This window comes from Urocitellus parryii, chromosome X, assembly GCF_045843805.1.
Source record: "Urocitellus parryii isolate mUroPar1 chromosome X, mUroPar1.hap1, whole genome shotgun sequence".
In the NCBI taxonomy this organism is placed as follows: domain Eukaryota; kingdom Metazoa; phylum Chordata; class Mammalia; order Rodentia; family Sciuridae; genus Urocitellus; species Urocitellus parryii.
Genome location: NC_135547.1, coordinates 94522585 through 94548841, shown reverse-complemented (window position 1 = coordinate 94548841; position 26257 = coordinate 94522585). Strand labels below are relative to the sequence as shown.

At 32.5% G+C, this 26257-nt stretch overlaps 1 protein-coding gene across 4 annotated transcripts in view; it reads left to right on the top strand.

The window, feature by feature from the left end:
* Kdm6a (lysine demethylase 6A) overlaps positions 1-26257 on the top strand; it is a 213420-nt gene that overhangs the window by 177128 nt on the left and 10035 nt on the right. For all 4 annotated transcript variants that reach the window (XM_026379706.2, XM_026379707.2, XM_026379704.2 and 1 more), the window contains 9 exons: positions 4603-4732; positions 6450-6555; positions 7164-7369; positions 9332-9396; positions 9472-9546; positions 10309-10457; positions 14191-14305; positions 17750-17937; positions 18719-18860. In XM_026379706.2, coding sequence (XP_026235491.1) covers positions 4603-4732; positions 6450-6555; positions 7164-7369; positions 9332-9396; positions 9472-9546; positions 10309-10457; positions 14191-14305; positions 17750-17937; positions 18719-18860 — 1176 coding nt within the window. The remainder of the gene's footprint in view (positions 1-4602; positions 4733-6449; positions 6556-7163; positions 7370-9331; positions 9397-9471; positions 9547-10308; positions 10458-14190; positions 14306-17749; positions 17938-18718; positions 18861-26257) is intronic.

Genomic DNA, 26257 nt, shown 5'->3' with positions numbered 1-26257 from the left:
TCTAGAAGAAGTTATAAAGCAGACAGAAGAGGAAGAGGTTGGGGGGAATGGAGAGACATGAAAGAGTGTTATTCTGGAAGGGGCAACTATATTCTGCTAGTTTTGTAAAGACAGGGCCTCTGAAACTTAGGAAGAGATGAGTCTCTTCTATTCAAAAAAAAAAAAGAAGAAGAATAATCAGAAGTTCAGGCAGCACCATTTTCTTTGGTATTTGGAAGACATATAGATTCTTTTTTTTTTTTTTAATACCAGGGATGCTTAACCACTGACCCACATCCCCAGCCATTTTTATTTTTTTAAATTTTTTATTTTGAGACGAGGTTTTACTAGGTTGCTTACAGTCTCACCAAGTTGCTGATGCTGGCTTTGAGCCTGTGATCCTCCTGCCTCAGCCTCCAGAGCCAGTGGGATTACAGGCAAGTGCCACCGCACCTGGCAACATATAGATTCTTAAAGACCTTTTCATTATGCATGGCACCTATTTAACTTTTTAAATTGTTGTTTTTCTCTATACATGACTAAATCTTGGATGAAAGTTAACATACTTAGAAAAAGCAAATATTTCTGCAGTATTTTCTAAAACATTGAATTTTAAATTTTAGCAGCAATATAGTAGGTTTTTAGAAAAACCTTTAATTAGCTGTAGATTGTAATAAAATAACAGAGCATTCCATACGTAGAAAATATAAACATTAGCTCTAGTTGTCTACATTGACCACTTAATATAGCTTATATTGCATTTTTAAAGTTCAGAACAGTTCTCACTTATCATTTGTATAATCTCTTTCTGCAGCTACTAGTGCTTAATGTGTTTTATTTGTTGTTTATCTAAAAGTATGGTTATCCTTTCTATTAAATTGTTTTATTAGAAGATATCCTGGGTCCACCATTAAGTGTTTGTCACTAATGAATGGTCGAGATAAAAATTAAAATTTACATTTTTATATAGTTACTTTTGAGAGGCATGGAGTAGGGGCAATGGAGTAAAGGGAAGAATTAATTTTAAATAAGTTTCAATTAATTTAAATCTACCACTTTAATTGTGGTGCTGGAACTTTACTATAAATATACTTTATACAGAGTTTGAATGTATTTTATGTATTACTTTTCATTATTAACTATTTAGCTGTAATCCTTAATTTTTCTGCATAGTAGAAAAATGAGTAGATGCAAGTAGAGAAATACATCTTTTTCTTCTTTTATTATTTTGTCTATTGGGTCCACATTGCTGGCAGCATTTTCCTCAGCAGCCTACAACATGATGACCATTATCATTAATCTTAACTTTCTTACAGTATTTTTACATGTCAGTATTTAATGCCACATTGGGTGATCTCTAAATCAAATTCTTCCAAAGCATATAGTACATTTGACTCTTTAGAAATTTTTACTTTAGAGATTTTGTTATTAGTCCTTTTGTTTAGCTTTTACACTTTCATGCACTTCAACTGTGGGCCCTTTAAAAAATAGTAGGAGTGTTCAGATCAAGAGTTATACCTGGCTCTCTGGGGACACAGTGCCTTGACTCACTGCCAATCTGATTGCTTTCTGCCTGCTTCCTACTCAGCTGCTGTGGCTTCTGTCCACTTTCTTAGCCACTGCTGTTGATTCCATTCTGCTGGAGCAGGGGGCTTCCTTCTTTATCTGCTCTCTGTAGACTCAGTACAGTTGTTAGAAAATGGAGAGAAATTGAGTGGTCTAAAATTAACATCATGGACTGTATGGAACCTAAGGGTTTTCTGGAGGAATACTGTCAGAAAGAGTTCCATGGTACTGTGTTCTGTTCCCCAAGTTTTAAACTGTATAGTAGTAGTTTTCATTAATAAAGTTTTATACTTACAGGTGCCTAGTCAATTGCATTTCTTAATATATTAAAGATTATAATCTTCCATTTTATTTTTGAGGCCTAATATGGACATTTGCTTCATATAATTTGGTAGAGGAAAAATTTGAAAGTAAATTTATGTCACTATTTCAAATAATTGGGCAACCATTAATTTCTTCCTATTCTGCTTGGCTTAGGAACAGTTTCAAAATGGAATAAAAAGATTTAAAGTGGGACAGTATATAAATCCTTTCTAGTACCTGCTTCTTTCTTCAATTCCTTTTCTCTCTACTTTGCATTTTTATATTAGAGTTTCATTATTGGATTTGAGGTATTCTAAACAGTATTCAGAAGGTAATTTATTCCTGTTATTTATCCTATTAATCCTAATGCCCTCTACATTAGGATTGACAAGCATATTTTAAGTAGAAAACTTAAATCACTACATAGTGATTATAGTCACTATATAGACATATGTTCATAAACATCATCTCCTTCAGGGAAACTTCTTTTTGTTTCAGACTTGATTTTAATAGGCAGGTGATCAATATTTGAAACACAAAAAGAAACTGCTGGATATGAATTGTTTGTGTTATTTAATCTTAGTACCCTTTTATTTTCACATGCCTACTTAGCTTTCTAAAGTAATGATTATTTTTTAACCTGGTTTAGTTTGTCTTATTGTTGCAGTGGTCAGTGTTACACATGAAAAGGCAGTCACTTTTGCTTCTTTTACGGTTTAAATTGTAATTGCAACATTCAAATGGTTAAATCATTATCAGCATTCCTAATCATGCCTCCTTTTTTTCTTTTGTATTTTAAAATATAGTCAGCAACATTTTCCATTGTTTTCTTTCCCATTTTTCTTAAAAAATAAAAAAACAAAAACACTGTCACAGAACCATAGAAATGATAGAAATAGGCAATTCTACTAAGCTGCCAAACCCCATTTTCTAGTCTCATAAATGCCCAGAATGTTGTAGAAACTTAAATTTTGGTGCCATATTTAATTAGCATGTGATGCTATTTTATGGTGCAGTTGGCTTTTAATACATGGTTCATATCTTTCAATTTTTAAAAATATTGATCAATACAAATAGTACTATATCCATCTCCTTTTTTGAAAAACAAATTTTATGTATTCTGAAACATTTTGTTGTTCAGGAGTTAAAGATTGGCAGAGGTACAATTCAGCATGAAAACTAATTATTATTTATGTAGATATTGTAGGTGAATGTTTTATCTAACACTTATTAATGATAATACTTGAATTGTTTATCAGTCTCTGCCAAAAATTTTCTACTTGTTAAAAGCAAAACCTTAATGGTGTTTATATATTATGCCAATTTTATATCTTAATATTAAAACTTGGAAAAATCCTATATCTTTATCTTTAAATGTACAGAATACTTATTCTTTTGTGGAGAGATGTTGAAAATTGGCATTGGGTAGACTATTTATTTGTTCAGTCTTTAATTGTTAGACAAGCTAAAAATTGTACTTTAATAGCAATTTCACATACTGTACTTAAGTCAATTATTTTAAACTTAATTTATTCCTTTGTGATGTGTCATGAACATTTTGGTTTTACTTCCAGTTGAAAAAATTAAGTAAGACACCTATGGTGTGATTTAGGATAACTCAACCATTTATAGCAATGGAATTTCAAGACTTATTTTACATTAGTGCCAACTAGAACAGATGATTCATAAGATTTCTTCAAGGTATCAAAAACATAGTAAAGTAAGGAAGTTTAATTTTGTTCCAACAAGTATGTTTCTATAATTTGAAACAAAAAGTAGCTAAGTCCTTCTTCAGGAAATAAAGTTACTGAATTTTTGACTTCCCATATTAATTTTAATTTTCACTCTTATTGAAATTGTAATATGTTAAAACTACTTGATATTTTAATGCATTGACTGGTTTTGAACTTGTGATAATTTGATGAGGTAAGTTAGTTAACCTAAAATGATTAGAAAACTCAGGATTATTTCTTACTGATTTTCTAAATTGGGTAGAAATTTTAAGAAATTGGGAATATCTTCATTTTTTTCTTACATGAAAAGAATTACAGATTGGGAATAATTCTATCATATCTTAAGAATTTATAATTTTAATAAGTATGATACATTTATTAAGGGAAAAGAAACCCTAAATACTAATAAGTAAAGATGAAATGTAGCATCTTAGAATGAATAGCAATTATACACATTGTTTAAAAAATTAGTATAATTTGATGTAAAGTTTAATAGATGGAAGTCTTGCTGAATTTTATTAGCTAAGAAGTTGTAAAAAAAGAAATCTTTTTAAATTTGAGAAAAGAAAGGAAAAAAACTCTGAGAGTTATCACAAAGATTCTGGTTACAATTGCTAAGATGAGACATAGGAAGAGAGACATATTTTATTATTATCTAGACATTTATTGGTCAGGTTAACATTTCAACATTTGATGGAAAAGAATCTTATAGTAGAAGGAAATTGGAGCCCATATTTGTTCTTTAGGTGAAGAAAATACATTGGAAAATTACAAACAAAATAAAGAATGTCATCAGTAATCCATGTATTATGCTTTTGTTTTTCTTCAGTGAAAGATATAGGAATCAAAATAAGTATTTGCTGAAATTAATAATCATTCTTAGTTTTTTCCTGATGGATTGAAATTCTATAGATTTGTATAAATACCTACTCGTTTAATTAGAACTTAATTCAGGATTTTTTTGTTTGTTTTCTAAGTAAACATATAGCTGATTTATTCCTCCTCCTTTTTTTTTTTAAAGGAATCTAGGTAAAAATGGCCTGTCTAATAGTAGCATTTTGTTGGATAAATGTCCTCCTCCAAGACCACCATCTTCACCATACCCTCCCTTGCCAAAGGACAAGTTGAATCCACCTACACCTAGTATTTATGTAAGTCTGAATTAACTGACTAGAAATCAATCAAAACAGTATTTGCACCTGCCTGTTTTTCATAAAATCTTTGTTTAAGTCAACATGGATGCCCTTTAGAAAGTGTTAGAATTATTGGTAACAGTGTGAATATCCAGGCAAGGGGGAGATGTATTGAAAAGGCTTTTGCAATAACATTTTGTAAATGCCTTCTTAGCTATTAACTATCATTGTATTAGAATGTGAAAAATATTTTTACTGCTTTGATTTTTGAGCTATATTAGGCAAAAGCTAGCTAAATGTATGGACTTTTTTTGAGTAAATTGGGTTTTATATCTGCATTCTACTAGTTGTGTGGACCTTAATGTTCATTTTGTTTTATACATCTACCAAAAGAAAAAAGATTATCTACTGCAAAAAAAAAGTGTTTTGAGAACCAAATATGTGATAATAGATGTATATACTAACCTACTAAAAAGCTTAGTAGGTTATTTGAAATATTTAAAACTGGATATTAGGCCTGGGGTTGTGGCTCAGTGGTAGAGCGTTTGCCTAGCATGTGTGAGGCACTGGGTTTGACCCCCAGCACCACATAAAAAACTAAATAAACAAAATAAAGGTATTGTGTCCATCTACAACTAAAAATATTTTTAAAAACTGGATATTAGGTTTACTTTATAGAAATCTGGGTAAACAATACAGGAAGATTATTAGAGTGAAATCTAAACAATTCCTCTCTTATGTTTGTTTCTAAATAGATCCTGCTGTTGCATTTCCTTCCATCTTCAAACTTCAACCTCAAATGAAAAACATTTTTAAAGTACATATAAAGTTAGGATAATGTACTTAGAATTAACTTGCATATATAAATGATACTTGAGTTTTAGAAATTTGGCCCTTTTGTTCTGTGGAGGCCAGTTGGTAGTAATCTTTCCTCCAATGAGTAGTTATTAATCCCTTTTTTGTAAAGGGAAGTAGTGGGATGGATGTGTAATAAAACATTTTTAACTGAGGTCCAAGGGGAAAAATGCACAATTGAAATCTATCTTATGGGTCTTCTTTAGCCTACTTCATTTTGAGAATATATTTTTAAAATATTTTGATTTTCTTTATTCCCCTACTTTCTTGTGATTTTTTTGTTTTAAAGCACATAGCATGAAATTTACCATTTTAACCATTTCTGGATGTACAGTTATTCGGATTAAGCATGTTCACATCATTGTGCAACCCATTTCTGGCACTTTTACATCTTGCTGAACTGAAAATCTATTCATTAAACAAAACCTCTTTTCCCCACTCTTCTCAGTCCCTGTCAACCTCTATTTCACTTTGTGCTTCTATGAATTTGACCACTTTATGTGCCTCAAATAAGTGGAATCATAGAATATTAGTCTTTTTATGACTGGCTTATTTCACTTAGCATAATGTCCTCTGGGTTTATTCATAACATGTGATCCTTTTTAAGACTGAATAATACTTAACACTCCTTGATTTTGATGTTTATGTTTTATTTCTCCCACATAGTTTTTTTCAAGATATAGCAAATGAGAAATGTATGTGGTTACTATCTAATTAAAACTAGAATCAAGAGACAAAATGATAAAATCCTGTAAAATAGAAATATCAACACATATGATACATTATTTTAATCTCATTAAATAATGAGTATGAATTTGGGACATATCATTTAAATAAAAACTGTTTTCCTGAGATCTAACCACGTGTTTTAATTTTGCAGTTGGAAAATAAACGTGATGCTTTCTTTCCTCCATTACATCAATTTTGTACAAATCCAAACAACCCTGTTACAGTAATACGTGGCCTTGCTGGAGCTCTTAAGTTAGGTAAGCTTTAAATAAAAAAGAAAAATGTTTGTATAATTTATTTTTTACTTTTATCTTCTAAAACACTGGTAGATAACTTTTGTTTTATTTTTCCATTTTTAAAAATATTTTCATTTTAACATTTTCTTGTCTCAGAGAAATGGAAAAAAATCTATCACATTTTTCATTCATTATTTGAATTTGTGATAGTGATATTGGTTACTGGTAATTTTGTGGTAGTTTTTAAATTAGCTTTTATTTTGGTTTAATTATATAATTGTGACTTAGGTTAACTCATAGAAGAAATTTTGAGTATAAAAAGTGGGTGAGATGTTACTGATATGTACTATAGCCCGTAAGTATTTCCCGTCAGCAGAAATTACATAAATGAAACTTTGGTCTTTGGACACTTGTCTGTTGAGATGGCATGACAGTTAAGACTGGGGCTTCACCGTATGATTCTGCAAACTTGATACCTAGCTTAGAGTATATATAGAGCCTAGTTAGTTTTTAGGGGAACCAGGTGCTGTACTATAATTTATCTTTTTCTTAAAAAAGGAGGTGCAACTTTAAAACATTATTCTAAATATAGATTTTATTTACTAATTGTTTTTTATTTGTTTATAAAGACCTGGGACTTTTCTCTACTAAAACTTTGGTGGAAGCTAACAATGAACATATGGTAGAAGTGAGGACACAGTTGTTGCAACCAGCAGATGAAAACTGGGATCCCACTGGAACAAAGAAAATCTGGCATTGTGAAAGTAATAGATCTCATACTACGATTGCTAAATATGCACAATACCAAGCTTCTTCATTCCAAGAATCATTGAGAGTAAGTATTTTCTTCCTGAAGATTATTTTAGACTTTTAAAACTTATTTTATTTTGGAGTTTTGAGAGGACACATTATTTTTATAAGCATTTCATTATTTTGTATTATATAAAATACCTTGTAATTTCTATGAAGTTTGCTCTTAGTTAAGTCTAATCAATCCTATGGGCTGATAAAGTATAGTAAATATCATTGAGGAGAAATAGAATGACTGTCTAGCCAAAAAGATCCTTCATTTCTGGGATATTTCTATTTAGAGCAGTATAATTCTTTGTTTTGGAGGTTGTTCTTTGTGTTGTAGGATATCTAGTAGTATTCTTGGACTCTAAAGTATCTCTAGACATACCACATACTCCTAGAGGGCAAAATTGTCCCTGGTTGAGAACCAGTAATTTATCAAGTAAATAAAGCAAGGCTCAAGTATGCTTTATGCTTGCAAAATTCCTAGTCTTATATCTCATCATTTTTTTTTCTGCCTTACTAATATTATCTGATAGACAACTCTCAGAAGCTTAGTATTTTGGCTACCAATCTTAGCCCATAAGAGAAAGCTGAAGGTGAGGTAGAAATTTAGAAGAATTATTTCAAAAGATATGGAGAATTATAAAATTTGAAAAATAAATAGAATTATTATTAAAAGACCTATATAAAACTTTCAACACTAAAGCATTTCTAAAATCCTCTAGTAGTATAAGGAGAACTCTGTGAATTCTCCCACAAAGTAAACATAAAACACCCACAGAAATGAGTTTATTAAAGATATTACTGAAATACTTGTCTGTGCTAAGTTGTTTCTTCTTCACATGTCCTATAGCTGATGTTTAATATGTGACTGAAAGTGTTTAGTATGTAATTCATTAAATTTGTTTGTCTATTAAGAATTGTACCCTGAGTTCACGTTTTTCAGTCAAGGCAGCATTTTACCTATAAATTATGTATTTGTATTCCTTTCCCACTGCTGTTCCCTATATGCTACCAAAAGGGGGGGGGGACAAATTCATCTAGTAAAAAATCTGTCCTGCAACTTCCATGAGTTACACTGAATGCATTATCCATATCCATCTCCATAGTGAACATTTTTAAGATGCTTCAACTACTTAGTAATATTTTGGTCAGGATAGACCAAAACATTAAGCAGTGTTCAAAGAATATCCAAGGAAGATTTGGACAAAGAGTTAAAAAAGCAAAGATAATAAGAGGCAGAATATTTAAATGGGAAAAGACCTGTAACCAAAGGAAGGATGGTCTTTTAATATGCTTTGAGGCATGGAGTAAAATATATGAAAATTTGACAAATGTTCAGAAATTGTACATTTAAAGGGAAGGAAGCCACAGTGTTAGTAAGCATTACTAACTCATAGATCATGGAACAGTGTTTAAAAGATACCACATTTGTGACACAAGAATTATAAATGAAAGTATATTTGCATTGAGAAGCGCTATATTTTTCAGCACTTAATTTCCATACTGATTTTGTAAATGTTCTGTCATGTTTACAATCCATTGTGTAATAAAGATTTAACCCAGGAACAACTTCTTCCATTTGTCCATAATCAAGAGTAGAAACCATCTTACCCTCTGTTCTTATGCATATATGGCTATGTACTTGTGCACATGTCTCTGGGAGCTTAGAACATTTATCATCAAGGTTGAGACTTATCAGGCCTTTCCACTTAAATTTTCTCTCCTCTTGAAAATGGAGCAAATATGAGAATCTATAATGTAACTTTGTAGCTGGTGGAAGAAGTTGGATACCATGCCAAATAGATTTGAATTTTCTTGGGTCTGTCTTTAAATTATTATCTTACCTCTTTGAAGAAATTTTATGTGTAAGATGCCTATAGAAACTTGGTTTCAAAACATAGATAATACCATTCAATCCAGATGTGAACTTTTTTTAGTTGTATGATGAAAATGATAGCCAGTTGTGAAATACTAAGGTAGAATGCTTTTCTTCTTATAGGAAGAAAATGAGAAAAGAAGTCACCATAAAGACCACTCAGATAGTGAATCTACATCTTCAGATAAGTAAGTCATTTTTTAATGTTCACCTTATATTTCTTTTACAAGGCATGTTTTTAATATTGTCTCTCTCTTCTTAAGTTCTGGGAGGAGGAGGAAAGGACCCTTTAAGACCATAAAGTTCGGGACCAACATTGACCTGTCTGATGACAAAAAGTAAGTCCTCATGGTAATATTTCTCTGAAATGATGCAAAGAAGTAGCCTTCTAAAGATGAAGATAGTCTGTAGCTTCCTTTTTTTTAAGAGAGAGAATTTTTTTAAAAATATTTATTTTTTAGTTTTCGGTAGACACAACATCTTTATTTTATTTTTATGTGGTGCTGAGGATCGAACCTAGCGCCCCACGCATGCCAGGCGAGCATGCTACCGCTTGAGCCACATCCTCAGCCCTATAGCTTCCTTTTGTATTTCATTCCTTGTCAGTTTTTTAAAGTTGTTATATGAGAGAATAAGGTAAAAAATGATTTTTTTTTTGCTAGACTTTATTATTATTTTTTTATTTAAAACCCTGGTACAGTTTTTACAGTAAGACCCTGACTTGATGCTAATTACAGAATTATAAAATCACATTTATTAATTATATGAAATAGAATTATGGAGCTGGGATTATGGCTCAGTGGTAGAGCACTTGCCTGGAACGTGTAAGGTACTGGGTTTGATTCTCGGCACCATGTAAAAAAATAAAAATAATTTTAAAAAAAGAATTATAAAAATACTTATTAATGAAATATGATTCTACAACACAACTATAAAAAATAGAAAATTAATTTCATTTCACTCATTTACTTGGTCCATTGTTTTTATGCTTCTTTTCATAGGAATTTGTCTTTGAAAAAAATTTTAAAATTTAAGCATTTTCTATGCAAAAGTAAAATACTTACATATTTAATTATAACTCTTGATCTATTTTATTGCAGGTGGAAGTTGCAGCTACATGAGCTGACTAAACTTCCTGCTTTTGTGCGTGTCGTATCAGCAGGAAATCTTTTAAGCCACGTTGGTCATACCATACTGGGCATGAACACAGTTCAGTTGTACATGAAAGTTCCAGGAAGCAGAACACCAGGTAATTTTTATGAAATCATATCATTGAAAAGCATAAAATATGAAATATGCATAGAGAACTAGTATCTTTCCATTTAAAATGAATAAAACTGAAAGGATTTTTCTTATTATAAGATTAGACTCTTTAATGGGGCTTAGATTATCATTTCTTCTTGGAAAACCTTTTAAAATATAATAGCTAAGAGAGTGCTGTGGCCCACGCCTGTAATCCCAGAACCTTGGGATGCCTAGGTAGGAGGACTGCAAGTTCAAAGCCAGCCTCAGCAACTTATGGAGGCACTTAGCAACTCAGTGAGACCCTGTCTCTAAATAAAATTTTTTAAAAGGGCTGGAGATGTGGCTCAGTGGTTAGACACCCCTGGGTTCAATCCTCAGTACCTAAATAAATAAATAAATAAATGAGAGAGAGAGAGAGAGAGAGAGAGAGAGAGAGAGAGAGAGAGAGTGTGTGTGTGTGTGTGTGTGTGTGTGTGTGTGTGTGTGTGTGTTTGTTTAATAGCTCGATAATAATGATTTGCCTTTTAAAGGGGCATTGGAGCACCACTGGGAAAATAAACCTCTGTGGCCTAAAGACTGTTGTTGATTCCATCTATTGCAGAGAATTACAGAGTACAGTGTTTTTCTAAACTTTTTTAAAACCACAATCATAAGAAAAATATGTTTTCTGTCATAACCTAGTGCATATGTATGTATACAGAACCATTTCATTGAACAGTACATTTTCTAAATTATTCCATTGTATTTAATTTTAAAAAGAAAGTGGAGGTTTCAGTTCTCTTATTGGATTGTCTGGACTTTGCCACTAACTAGACTTGTTGCTTTTGGCAAGTCACATCCCTTCTCTGGGTCTTTCTCTTTGTCAAATAAATTACCTTGTTTTTAGCCTTCAAATTTCTGTCCAACGCTAATATGTCTCTTCTTTGTACCTCCGTGAATTGACATGAAATTTCACAAAGTGGTGTTTGAAATATTTAATGGTTGCTGCAACCCTGGCAATAACGCTAGTTATTAATCTAGTTATTATCAGTTAGAGATAACTGATAATAACTAGTCAGCTATGTCAGTGTATACAAGCTGCATGTTTCTCTCAGTGCTTCAGTTTTCTACTTGAAGCAGACATGGTTTAAAAAGCAGACTTCTTGTCACCTTCTTAATGAATCAGAGTTTAAGAATCATTTCACAATAGGGTTGTGATACTTCTGGTTAACACAGGTCAGTGATTCTCAGTTCTGGCTGCTCATTTGAATCTCCTGATAAGCTTTGTAAAGATATATAATTGATCTCTGGGGATTGAGACACAAGTATTATTAAATAAACAGAAATATGTTCCCCAGAGGTTTTTAGTGTACAGCCAAAATTAGAACCATTGGTTGTAGTTTTTATTCTGAGTCCATTTAAAGCTCAGTTCTATGATGTTTTATCCATAGTTGAAGAAGAAAGAATTCTGGAATAAATAATGAAAGAACTATGTTCTGCTCCACACTGTGTCATTACACACTAGTATAAGTACTGGGCAAACCATTTGAACTCAATAGTTAAGTTTTCTTATGTATTTGTTATCACATTGGTTCTTAATTATTAAGGTTCATTTCAGTTGAAAACTTCTCCCATCCAATTTAAATTGTTTTGGGCAAATAACATTATCCTCCGGTCAAAAAGAATCCCTTTTTCATTACAAATATAATGGAAAAGAGTACTTCTTTGTTAAAAAAAAAAAAATGTTCTTGGGTTTTTGTTTGTTTGGTTAATTCTCCAAAATTATCCTGTCTAATATTAAACAATTAATAATTATCTGAAGAATTCCTTTAGTATAGTAGTTTCCAGTAAAAATATAATACAAGTCACACATAATTTAAAATTTTTTGGTAGTTATGTTAAAGTTTAAAAAAAAGGTGAAATTTATTTTGACTTGTTGTAGCCAAAATATTTCAACATGTAACCAATATAAAATTACAGAGATTTTTCACATACCAAGTCTTTCAAATCTAGTGTGTACTATGGAATTACTGCATCATTTCAACTTATATTTCAAGTAGTAATCAGACAATGCAGTCTTAAAGGAAATTTTGTATAATTTGTTCAGTTCAATTTAGAAAGCATTATTTTGAGTATTTTGTTAATGGGGGGTAAATACTCCCTCTCAACATCCTCCACCTCCACCCTCAACCCCCCCCCTAGATTTACATAGATAAATATAAGTGGTATCTGTTTTTGGATTTAACAATCAGACATGTATGTTCTAAATCGGAGAAATGCTCTCAGGCTCTGTCCTAAGATTTTGTTTAGATAGTGGGCCCCCAGCATTTATAATTTTAATTAGAGCTACATTTTATTAGTGTCCATGCCATGGGCACTTTGAACCACCTACCTAGTAGTAGTAGGTGACAGCTGTAAGTACTGAGAAACATTGAAGTGCTTTCCCTGTTAGAATTCTGAGGTATGCAAAACACCTAGAATCTCCTTTATGTTAGTCCTTTGGGGAAACCCCAGTCCAGTCAAAATGGATATATATAATTTCTTGGGAACAAAATCTACTCTACTTCTTCTAGAACCACAAACTCTGACACCAGGAACTCAGACTTTGTCTTTAAGTACACCACTCTATCAGTGATGGGGGTGGGGCCAGGTTAAGTTAAAGTGCCACAAAAGAATATCTATCAGGTTTAAATAACCTTTCCTCCTGTTCAAGCATTTGATTGGTTTATGTTAATCTGACTATCTTCCCAAGTTCTGGCAAAGTTATTTTAACGATTTTCATTGGATTTTTGGTGTTTCTGGAGAGGGACAGACATGCAGAGTCCCTACTTTGCTATTTTTATGGATGTCAATCCTTGGAGCAGCTACATTTTGAAAACCAGGCTTCTTGTTCCTTTTCTAATGTCCTAATACTGCTCATAAGAAATGGAGATTACAAAAAACTAAATGCCAAATGTTTTCTTTGACACAAGGAGGCTGATTCATAGTGAGATAGGGAGCGGGAGCATGGGAGGAATAGCCGAACTCTAGATAGGGCAGAGGGGTTGGAGGGGAAGGGAGGGGGCAGAGGGGTTGGAGGGGAAGGGAGGGGGCAGAGGGGTTGGAGGGGAAGGGAGGGGGCATGGGGTTATTAATGATGGTGGAATGTGATGATCATTATTATCCAAAGTACAGGTACAAAGACATGAATTGGTGTGAATATACTATGTATACAACCAGAGATATGAAAAATTGTGCTCTATATGTATAATAAGAATTGTAATGCATTGAGCTGTCATATAAAAAAAAGAAATGGGGATTAGTTCACAAGGAAAAATGATATAAATATATATAATAACTAGTATTTATTGCTTATTTTAATTTAAGCACTATTCTAAGCAGTTGTTATTTCATTGATCTTCAAAACAACTCAGTGATTTTATAGGAATTGTTATTATATACTCTTACATATAAGGAAACTTAGTTAGAAAGGCTTAACATCTTGCCCAAGTTCATGTAATTACTAAACCAAGGAGCCTGACTCCAAGAACCTAAGCTGATAACTTCAATTTGTACCGTACTGCCTTCCATATTCTTACTGAATGAGTTAGGAGTTGACCAGATTCAGTTCTGAAGTCAGACTTGACTCAAAAGTGCTATACCATAAAGAATTAAATATCTCTAGAACATTATCTGTCGAACATTTCTAATATTTCATTTCTAAAGACAAATTTTCCGTAGAATTTATAGTGTGCTGATTTTTTCTTTTCCCATTTTAGGGCATCAAGAAAATAACAACTTCTGTTCTGTTAACATAAACATTGGCCCAGGTGACTGTGAATGGTTTGTTGTTCCTGAAGGATACTGGGGTGTTTTGAATGACTTCTGTGAAAAGTAGGTTTCTAAGCTAAATTTTCTTTAAATATGATTATTAGAAAACAGTAATTATAAAGGACAACTTACCAAATTGGATCCTAGTGGGTATATAGCTAGTTTTTACTTATTGTTCAACAGAAAGTTCATTTTAAATGATTTGTTTCAAGACCTATTATTTGATACTATTGGAAATATTTAAGATGCCATGAAGCCACTCCATGCAATAGTAATAGTCATGAATTTAGAGGATATAAAGATTGAGTTATTATTTTAATTTTAAACTGATGCATAAATACTTGTTCATTGGAAAGGTGTGTATTCCAAGGGAAACACTGTTTTATTATAAATGGTTTAAGAAGGTAGAAGGAATTTTGTAATCATTCAAGCTTAAACATACTAATCTTTGCCTTATCATCATGATATAAGTTCTTATTAAAACCAGCAACTTTTCCTATAAAGAAATTTTACAGAATTTAATTAACTGCTTCAGATTGTTTTACCTAATGAAAGAATGTGCACAATGAGAATTGTTCCCTTTCTTATGATCCTAGAAATAGCCTTCATTTATTTGTGTTTGTGTTAAAGAATACTCTGAAAAAAAATTTTACCGGTTTAATTATTTCTGTAGCTAAACTTTATTTTTTTCCCTAGAAAAGCACTTATTATGTAAGCACCTGATATTTCCATTAAGTAATAACATTGGAAAATTATTATGGAATAAAAATTAAAAGCATAAATTATACACATAATGGTCAGAATTTTGCCCCCACTGCAATTAGATAAAGGGGGGAAAACTCACCAAAAATGTTTACAATATGAGAATAATTTTAAAACTAATTATATATATATATTCTACATATTCAACCTGTCATTTCTTACTTTGGCTTAAGAATCTTGGCTGTGACTACCTGGATTTAGTCAGAAGTAAGTCAATAGTTGGGGAAAAAAAGATCCAAAATTTCTTTATATACAGGCATGAGAGAATTATCTCTCACAGTCCTCGGTATTTACCTTGTAGGTTTCAAATGTACTAATAACTAACTTGATCCATTATTTCTTTTATGAACCAGCAGTCTGATAGTAGCAGAGAAAAATATTAGTATTATATGGGAAATCTCCAGTGTGCAACAGATTTAAATTTCTTAAATTTTGAGATCATTGTGTATTATTGAAGCTACAGTACAGTGATCCTTGTTCATTATTTCTGAGTAGGGATTGACTATTTTTAGGGTAAGGTTTTCTTTCCTTTCTAAATGGAGCAGTGTCTTGGGAAAAAGATAATTAGAATAGGCAGGTGATGTCCAAAAAGCTTGGGCTTGGGAATAATAAAAATATCAAGTTTAGTATAAAGGGTTAGGTAAATTTAATAACTGATTTAGAGAAAGAGCATTTGCAGGGCTGGGATTGTGGCTCAGTGGTAGAGTGCTTGCCTAGCATGTGTGAGGCACTGGGTTAGATTCTCAGCACTACATACAAATAAATAAAGTTCATTGACAACTAAAAAATACTTAAAAAAAAAAAAAAGCATTTGCTGCCTTAGCATTTCACTGTAATTTTGTTTCACATAAGGGTTGTTTCTTCTGACATTGTGTCAGTAGTTTATTTTATGATGTTAAATAGTACCTGTCTTGAAATAACAATTCTTTTTAATATATAATTGAAACAATGTTTACTTCTTTTTGTAAGTTTGTAGGGTTTATTGTTGTTGATTATTTGAAATTGCTCTCTTATGGTTAGAAATTTTTCTCCAATTTTATCATGGCAAGACTTGAGTAAAATAGGTCTAGGGTTGTGTTTGTAACTGTTTTTTGTTTTTCGCTTTATTGACAACTTTTATCTGGACTGTGTCTACTTAGCTTTATTACAAACAGTAAGCCAAACCTTGTCACCTTACAATTAACTGCTATTGGCAATCTGTTCTAGACTTTCGAAGACTAGTTGTTCATTTTTTAAGGGAGGCAGGTAGCGAGGTGTGGGGGTGGTAGTGGTACAGGACTAAGGTTTAATTTAGATGAGAGGTTTGTAAATTTTTTTCCATAAAGGGCCAGAGAATAAATATTTTAGGCTTTACTTGTTATATGGTTTCTGTCATAACTATCATAATGCAAAAGCAGAGATAATCTGTAAATGAATGGGCATGGCTGTGTTCTAATGAAAGTTTTACTCATAAGAACAAGGAGCAGGGGCCATGGGCTATAATTTGCTGACACTTGGTCTAACATAAAATTAAATTCAAACCAATAAAACAATTTCAAAAGTATACTTTATCATATACTTCAGCACAAAACACAAAGTGAAAGTTATTTTTCAGTTCCTAAGGAAAAGAATATATCTACTGGGGCTGGAGTTGTTGCTCAATGGTAGCGTGCTTGCCTCACACATGTAAGGCACTGAGTTTGATCCTCAGCATCACATAAAAATAAATAAACAAAATAAAGTACTGTGTCCATCTACAACTAATATATATTATAAATTTTTTTAAAAAAAGAAAGTATCTACTGTATAAGTACTTCCTTCCCCAAAATGTAAAATCTGAAGTAATTAATTGAAATTTATAAAATTATAGGAAAAGTTGCTATATATTTTATGATGTACTTCATATCATGATGGAGACTAATAAGAAGCCAGATATTGAAATAGAAGCTTAGTAATATGACCTGTAGAGTTGTTTCCGCAGTATATTGGTGGTAGTAGTATGTGATTGTTTGCTTTTGATAAAGTTGGTTTCAACTTTATAGTTTGAATCAGTGGATCATTCAAACCATATAGAAACTGACATCTTGTCTCCCTTTTCAAAACAGTAGTAGAGACCATTTCTCTCTTTTCCTTTCCCTCAGAAATTGTGGGAAGTTTCTAATACTTTTATTACTATAATGTTCCTATTTACATATTTAAATGACTTGATATCACCTCCACCTTCCATTTACCTTTAAGGGATTTCCAGGTACTCCACAGAGTTTAATGAAAAATAGTCTAGCCTGGTGTTGTTGCACATTCCTGTAATCCCAGTACTGCAGGAAGCTGAGGCAGGAGAATTGCAAGTTTGAACCAGCCTTGCCAACTTATCAACACCTTGTCTCAAAATAAAAAATAAAAAAGGACTGGGATATAGCTCAGTGGTATAGAGCACCCCTGGGTTCAATCCTTAGTCCCCTACCTCCAAGGAAAAAAATGTCTTCATTGAAATGAAATGAATGAATTACCAAAGCATTACTTTAAAATAGCTTTGAATTTCCTTGGGATCTTTGAAAAATTAAGGTAGTAATACTAGTCTTCAGATAAGTTGTTCAATACTGAACTAATTAATTTCATACTCTTTATATACATATAGCAGTTTTATTGTGCAAGTACTTAAATTTCATTAAAATAGATGAATATTATTTAAAAACTTGTGATATTTCAGTCTTATAAAGAGCTTATTAAAGTTACCTGATCCATCTGTACCATTGTTTCTTATTTCAGAAATAATTTGAATTTCCTAATGGGTTCTTGGTGGCCCAACCTTGAAGATCTTTATGAAGCAAATGTTCCAGTGTATAGGTTTATTCAGCGACCTGGAGATTTGGTCTGGATAAATGCAGGCACTGTTCATTGGGTTCAGGCTATTGGCTGGTGCAACAACATTGCTTGGAATGTTGGTCCACTTACAGGTATTTTAAAGAATATGCTTTAAAAAATAGTTTAATTTAAAGGCTTATATCTAATATGTATATTCTTTTTTTCCTTGAATATAACTCACTAAATTTTATATTGGAAGATGAGTGTCTTGTTGCACCAAATTTCAGTTTTTAGTAAGAAAGAAATTAAATTCAAGTCAACATTTGGAAATCTAAGGCCATAAATCTCAGCAAACAACAAGTGTATTTGTTTATATACATAGAAGATGTACTTCAATTTTTAGAGTGCTTGATTTTATTTTATAAAGGAAACATTTTATGGGAAAAAGCAAAGTACAAATTTATTCTTTCAAATTTTTCTTTTGTATGCCATATAAATAGCCCTACTATGTAAAAATCTGTTTGAATTATGCCTACATTCAGGCAGTATTAGCTTACGGTTAAGAATATGGCCTTTAGAGCCAGAAATACCTGGATTTGGATCAGGACCTGGTTCTTGTAACTTTGGGCAAGTTATTTAATTTCTCTAGTCCTTGATTTCTTCGTCTATATTATGAAGATAATTTGTAAGGCGTTGGTAATAATTAAATGAGATAATGGTAAAATTAGCTCAGCACAATGCCTGGCACATAGTCATAGGAAGTACTCTTTTTATATAATTGATTCTATCATAAAATATAAAAATGATATTTGTAGTATTTTGAAGTTTTCAAAATCGGTGTTGAAGATATCACCTGAGAGAGTACTCTGATAATGGTTATCTTCATATCTTTCTATACTTTGGGTTGCATTATAACTGTTTTTTTTTTCCTAGCCTGCCAGTATAAATTGGCAGTGGAACGGTACGAATGGAACAAATTGCAAAGTGTGAAGTCAATAGTACCCATGGTTCATCTTTCCTGGAATATGGCACGAAATATCAAGGTCTCAGATCCAAAGCTTTTTGAAATGATTAAGTAAGTGCTTTCTAAAACTGCTGTAGTCCCTCTCTTTTTGGGGGAGTGTTAACTATTAAATACCTTTTTTTTTCCCCATAGAATTATGTTGACATTAAAAGAAAGTGGTCCAGAAGTCTAGCAAAATGTAATATGAGAATCCACATGTTAAAAATACCTTTCCCTTCCAAATAGCCCACTGTGATACAGAAAAAGAACAAAAGCATAAATTATTCTAAACTAGTAGATTCACATTCTTGTGTTTACTTACCCCCTCCTCTCTGAACAACCTTATTTCCCAAGAGACATTAGTTTTAATATTGAAAATCTGCTCTTAGTAACTGAAGGGATAATGGCATTATAGAATAATTGCTGTTATGGAGAAATTAACAGTTAATACAGGGATTTGACTAAACTACTAATTTCTTTTGTTTAAATTATCCATCTTGTCCCTTTTCATAGCTGCTTTAAAAACTTAATACAGTTTATATAAATTCTTGTCTAGTACCTTAAATACATATACACTAATAAGATTCTCATTTATTGTCACAGTTTCTATCCTATTTTGTAAATCTGTTTCGAAATATATGTTTTCAAACAGTGCTATATGGCAGTGTTCCTATAAATTATGTTTTCTACTACTACCCCTACCTGCCCAAAGGTGGAAAATTCTGGTCAAAGAAATATGGGAAATGATGAATTAAATAAAGTCCTTTATTTTAAATTTATTCTTTGTAAAAATTTTTAAATACTGTATGTGTTGATGTGTTTTATAAATAGAAGTTATGTGTATTTCCCAAATTTATTTGACCAGTATCTTTTTAAGAATTGATCTCCTCAACTCATTTTGGAGTATGCTGTTTTATACTCATGGATGAATTAATTTTGTTTTAGTCTTTGTTAAAATAGTATTTACACTCATTGTTATTCCTGCAGGTATATTAATTTGGTCAGCATGTATTGTTTTCAGAATGCTGTCTTTTGAAAGTAATCCTGGCTTACTAAAATTTTTTCAAACCTAAATCCAAAATTTTATTCAAACAAAAATTGTGTGGGCTAGGTAACATCCCTGTGAACTTTCTTATGACACAGTCCAATAATGTATAAATTCCTTAAAACATTGAATCTTAGGCACTATATTCCCTATATAAATATAATTGGCAGTGGAGGAGGGGTGTCTGTAACTCAGAATGGTACTTTGCTCTCTGAACAATAAGTTCAGTATTTTTGGTGGAGCAAGGAGGATGACCTGAAGTCCCTGAAGATGGTTAGTTAAGTTGGAGATAGGCATAAACTAAATGCTAATTCAGATAAACTAAAGGTAAAGGGATATGCAATATTGGTACCATTTATCTAACAGCTATGTAGATTGGAAGTGTCTTATCTCATTTTGGATAGATAAGGATTTTATAATTGGAAAGGATTTTAAAGGGCATTTACTAAAAATTTCTACTTAATATTCGAGTAATCCTGCTTGTAGCATTCATAATTTATACTAATCTAATGACATCGCTCTCTTTTTTTTAAAGAGAGAGAGAACTTTTTAATATTTTTCTTTTTTTTAGTTTTCGGTGGACACAACATCTTTATTTTTTTATTTTTATGTGGTGCTGAGGATCAAACCTAGCGCCCGCGCATTCCAGGCAAGCACGCTTGAGCCACATTACCAGCCGTAATGACATCTCTTTACCTCACTATAATTCTTTAAAGTTTTTTACTAATTTATCTAAAATCTACATGTTGCTAGGTTCCAATTCCCTTAAATATACTGAGATTGGTACAGAATATATTCCATTTAACAAGTGCTTTAGAACCAACTCTGGGCCAGATACCATCCTACACACTAAAGGACAAAGAAGCATTGTTATAAGACAAAATCCCTGTGTTCAAGGGGCTCAGATTCCAGTGGAGCAAGACAGATTCCCAAGCAGGAAGTCTAAGAAGCAATTTATCTGTATGATTAAGGTAAAATAGAATAATATTTTGGTGGGAGAAGCTGATAGTATTTCTTTGGCCAAAGTGATCAGGGAAAGTATCTGAGAGGGTCCTTAGCCCTGGAAAATGAGGTGAAGTCATTGGTATACAGATCTAGGGATAGAACATTTCAGATCCAGAGTACAAGTGAAGGCTGAATTAGGAACAGTATGAGCATGTTTATGGGACAGAAGAAGCCAGTGTGACTATAGCAGAATGAGAAAACATGAGTGGTAGCCATAAGCTCAGTGAAGTGAGCAGCAGGAATGAGATTGTACGTGGACTTTTAGGACATAAGTAAAGAGTCTATATATTTATTGTAAGTGTTACAGATTACTATTAGAGGATTTTAAGCAGGGGGAGGGGAATAAGTTCTAATTTTACCATTAAGAAAATGGATCTGAGCTAGGCGCAGTAGCACATACCTGAAATCCTAGTGGCTCGGGAGGATGAGGCAGGAGGATCATAAGTTCAAAGCCAGCCTCAGCAATTTAGCGAAGCCCTAAGCAACTTATCATCACCTTGTCTCTAAATAAAATATTTTTAAAAAGGATGAGGATGTGGCTCAGTATTTAAGTGCCCCTGAGTTCAATCCCTGGTTCCAAAAAGAAAAATAGAAAATGGATCTGGTTGCCTTGTGGATTACAAGGGGCAAGGGTAGAGGTAGTAAGGATGGTTTGGAGGCTACCAGGCAATTATACTAGAGATCAGCTTGGGCAGAGATTTGCCTGTGGAAGTGAAGAGAGGGACAAACTAGGGACTGCTGTAGAGCCAAAGCTCACTGAACTTTCTCGTAAATTGGGTGGTGGAGTAAGGGAAAAAGGAACCAGTGAAAAACTCTTGCCAGTATTGTTCTTCCTGCCTGATCTTGGGTAATTTAAACAGCGTTTACCTCTATCATTTCTATTTCTTACCCCACCTTCATCAAACTTACCATAATTCTGGACTCCTTCCAGTTGATCACTGTCCCTCTTAATATTATGAAGTCTTACACATTGATACTGGTATTATCTTTGTTATAAAGTTGCCCTGTGTTGAAATTGGACACACAAAATTTGGGTGTTTTTCACTTATAATTATTGGTAATAAAGTTGTTTCTTATGCCTGCCTTCTTTCATATTTTAACTTAAAAGAACATCCATGCTTATCTATACACCATTTGATCCAGCACTACAAAATGACTAATCCTTTGAACCTTGATTATTCATTTTATTAAGAATTCTGCTACCAGCTTGAATTTTCATTGAGATATGATTAGCAAGCATTTATTGTCATCAGACCAGTGAAGATGTTAACCACAAGTCCAGACCCCTAGGCGTTGCTTTATAAAGCTTCCTTTTTAAAATACAGTCATTCAGCCATTGCTAAAACTGTACTTTCACCAGCCAACATTGCTCCCATTCCTTCATTTAATGAGTGTTTACTGACTGAATATAAGACTCTGGGCTAGGCACTAAGGATTTATAAATATATTTATAAGCACATGTAAGTACATATTTATGTATACTAGATCCCATTAGTGTGTATAAGTAAATATAATGAAGGAAATACAGTGATATAGTCATTGAAGTCTCTGCAGCTCACAGAATCCCAGATGTCTTTTTAAGCTCTTCATTCTAGGGAGAAATGTATTTTGTGTGATGGGTGAAAATGTGGAGGCAGGGAAAGGCAAAAAGAATAGCATCTCAAGTCAGCTTAAAACCAGACTCTTGCTCCATCAGGAAAATGCCTCAGTTGATCCATAAAATGAAATATATTCATATATTCATATATTTCATATATTTAGTATGTTTAAGTTAATATAGTCACGTTTTCTTCCAGTGAAGGAATGAATCTCTTTTCTTCTGTAAAGCACAAGGTGAGATAGTTGATTTATGTAGAAAGGTCATGTTTTATGACATGTGCCAGCCAGTCTTCAACTACTGAAATCATACTCAGCATGGTAAGCTGCTTATACTCTGAGAGGCTCAGGGGAACTCTTGACTCTCTAGAGGAACTGCAAATGCATACTTCCTCTGGGTCATCTTCTCTTCCGACTGCTCTCTTTCTCTTCCTTGACCCATTTGCCTTGCTTTCTCTCTCCTGATCTCCCCTAATGTGTCTTTGGTAAGAAACAGTGAGACAACACAGAATTAAGACACTTCGGAGAGGGTAAAATTCAGGAAAGGCCTCACCAAAGAAGTACAACAGCTCCATAGTCTCTTATCCTAACCCCTTTATGCCAAATGTGTTTGGGAATTCAGAACTTTTTAGTTTTAGGAAAAAAAAAATCTTTAAAAAAAAAGAAAAGAAAATCTATTATATTTTTTCCCTTATAGTAGGGTATCTTATGGCTAGAATCAAACACATTAATATTTCTATAGTAAAATATGAATAGTTACTAATGAGCTAAATGAAACCTATAAATAGCTCCAGGTCAAGTTTCAATACAAATGAGTTTATGAAAAATTTGTGAGGTAATAATAAGAACTTATGAACCTATAGTTGTACTGGGTGGTTTAATTATGGGACATGGTGGCATCTCCTATTGTGATCTACTAATTCCTCATTATCATTTTGAGGACAAATTACCTGTTCTTTTAACAAGTCAACATAACTCGTTTTTTCTTTGCATTTTCAAGTTCAAGTAGGAGCTTAAAATTCTATAAAGTCCTTTATCTAAGTAAGTCATTTAGTAAATCTCTTCCAATTTTACAACCTAATCATTTTGCACACTAATATCCATACTTTGCTTCACAGTTTTCCAAATACTTCCTATATTGGCATGAGTCAAAAGAATATTCATTATCTTGATTTTTTCATAATGCAGTAAACTCAACTTGGAAAGTTCACAGCCTGACTCCTTAGGAGAATTTTAGTGGGAGCTCAGTGTATAACTTTGATTTCATTTAACTGTTTCAGTGAACATAGGCTTTCCTCTGTATACCTCATATACTGCAAATGAGCTTAGTTTCTCCTTTATTCCAAACTTTTAAAGTGTCATTCTTAGGTTTAAGCTTTCATATTAGTTAATGAGTACATATTTAAACTTTTGTTGCTAAAAAATTTAGATAGGCTTAACACTGGCAAAATGTACTAATGAGAAGCCTTTAGAATTTTTAATAATCAAATTTGCATGCCAATCACTTAGCAACAAGACAAAATATTAAATGGAAGGCAGAAGATTTAGAGGCATGAATTAGAAGGTAATTGCTACAGTTTAGACAAGGGTAGAGTCAAAGGTTAGAGGGTAAAACAAATTGCACTTGATGATTGATTGGTGGAGATAAGAAAGAAATCTTTATTGTTGGACTTTGGTTTGGTCCACGCAGTGGGGCATTTATGCTAATTAATTGGGAGTAAAGGAAGACAAGTGGAAATGGATCAGCTAAAGGGAATGAAGATTACCAACTTGGCTGACCTTAGATATACAGAACTTGAACTCTTTCTATGAGGGTTTAAGTCAAAATTTCTATTTAAATGCCCAGATGGATACATGGTTGTATTGGAAAATGAGTCAGAAATACGCATTTGTAGCTTTCAACTGACTATGATAAGCAATTATCACTCAGGTATTAGCTGTTGAGTTTTCTGGACCATTAGTTGTTTTTAAAGTGGAACAGTACCCACACAAAGAAATGAAAAGTTAAAAGCTACCAGTCACTTCCTTTAATTCACTGAACTGTAACAGTTTTTCCATGTTAAGATATCTTCTTCTCCTTTAAAATACATATTGCTGCCCCCTGACTTGTTTGTATTTTTTAATCTAGCTTTTATTTTGAAAAATTTAAAATCTACAACAAAAAAGTTGATAGAATAATACAGTAAATATCTATATAACCTAAACTGGGTTCATCAGATAAGTTTTTGCCACATTTACTTAGCAGTCTCTATATACACATGCATATGTGTATACTGTTTTGGCTGAGCCACATGAAAAAGTGATTTGTAGACATTATGACATGTCATCTCAAATACTTCATTATGCATCTCTAAGAATAAGTATAGTCTTAGCTGGGCATGGTGGCACATGCCTGCAATCCCAGTTACTTAGGAGACTTAGACAGGAGGATTAGAAGTTTGAGGCCAGCCTCAGCAACTTAACAGGACCATCTCAAAATAAAAAGGACTGGGGATGTAGTTCAGTGGTAAAGACTTCCTGGGTTCAATTCAATACCCCCCCCAACTCCTTCCAAAAAGAATATTTTCCCACATAAGCATCATACCATTTACTATAGCTCAGAAATATGAAATTCAGTAGAATTATCTAATATACAGTCTACATTTAGATTCCCCAACAGAAAAAAGGGGAAAAAAATACATTTCCCTACCAATGTAAAAATGTCTTCTTAGCTTTTGCCTCACCACACCACCTTAATCCAGGCTGAATCAAATTTCACCTGAATTCTGTTTATAGCCTTTGCATCTTCTTTAGTCACTTTTTTTAAAAAAAATATGTAATCATGACATTTTCTTTTTGCAGATAGCAATTCAAAAAACTATTGATGAACTGTTTTCTTTTGGTCAACTCTTTTGCCACTCTAGTGTAAACTGTGTTATAGATGTTTTCATTTGTGGGTCCTGAGTAAACCAAGTTATACTAAAAAGGTACTTTAAAACTTAAAATTAGGGATGGGGAAATTACTTTTATTTTTTATCCATCTTCATCAAATCATAGTCTTTATCCTGTGTTTTTAACTTTAATAAACAGGTTAATGAAGAGTTAAAGGAAACATTTACTCTTTGCAAATTCATGATTCCATTTTCGGATATTTGAGACACGTTACTTTAGTCTACATTTTCTCTCCCTGTATAGTATTGAGATTCTTTACTTCACTCTCATAAGGTTCATACATTGCTTATGTTTTACCATTGAAGTATCTTTTTAACAAGATCCTTGAAAGGAATCGAAATGTTAGTATAGCAGATGAACTCTGAAAACTACTGGTACTGATGCAGTTTCCCTGTAGATAACAGGCTTACAAAATAAATAGTCTTTGAGGTACAATTGAATGGTTTAATCTCAATGGTAGAGAAAGCCAACCCCCAAGAAATATGGTATACATTTTTGTAATCATGGTGGATGGTTAACAAGTTAATACAATGGTAATATGTTGCCAATACATTAGGAAGCTGTTTTCTTCAACAATTTTGTTAGTTTCATCTATGTTTTGGTGGTTAAATAGTTCAATAAATATGTCAAAAATAGAATGCCAAGGACTGTGTTTTCTTCTGAAAAGTTCAATATTAGGAAGACTGAGGTTGAGGAGGAGCATATCAGATAGTAAAAAAGAATGGAAAGTTAATTTTCAGAATACGTATTTTCATCTACCTCCCTATAATCTGCCAAATAATTATATGTTCTAAAATTACTAATAATATATAAGCCAGTAGTTGAAAATAAATTCTCTAAAATTTCAACAATACCAAGTCTGTCTTAAATTACTCCCCCACAGACTTAATTT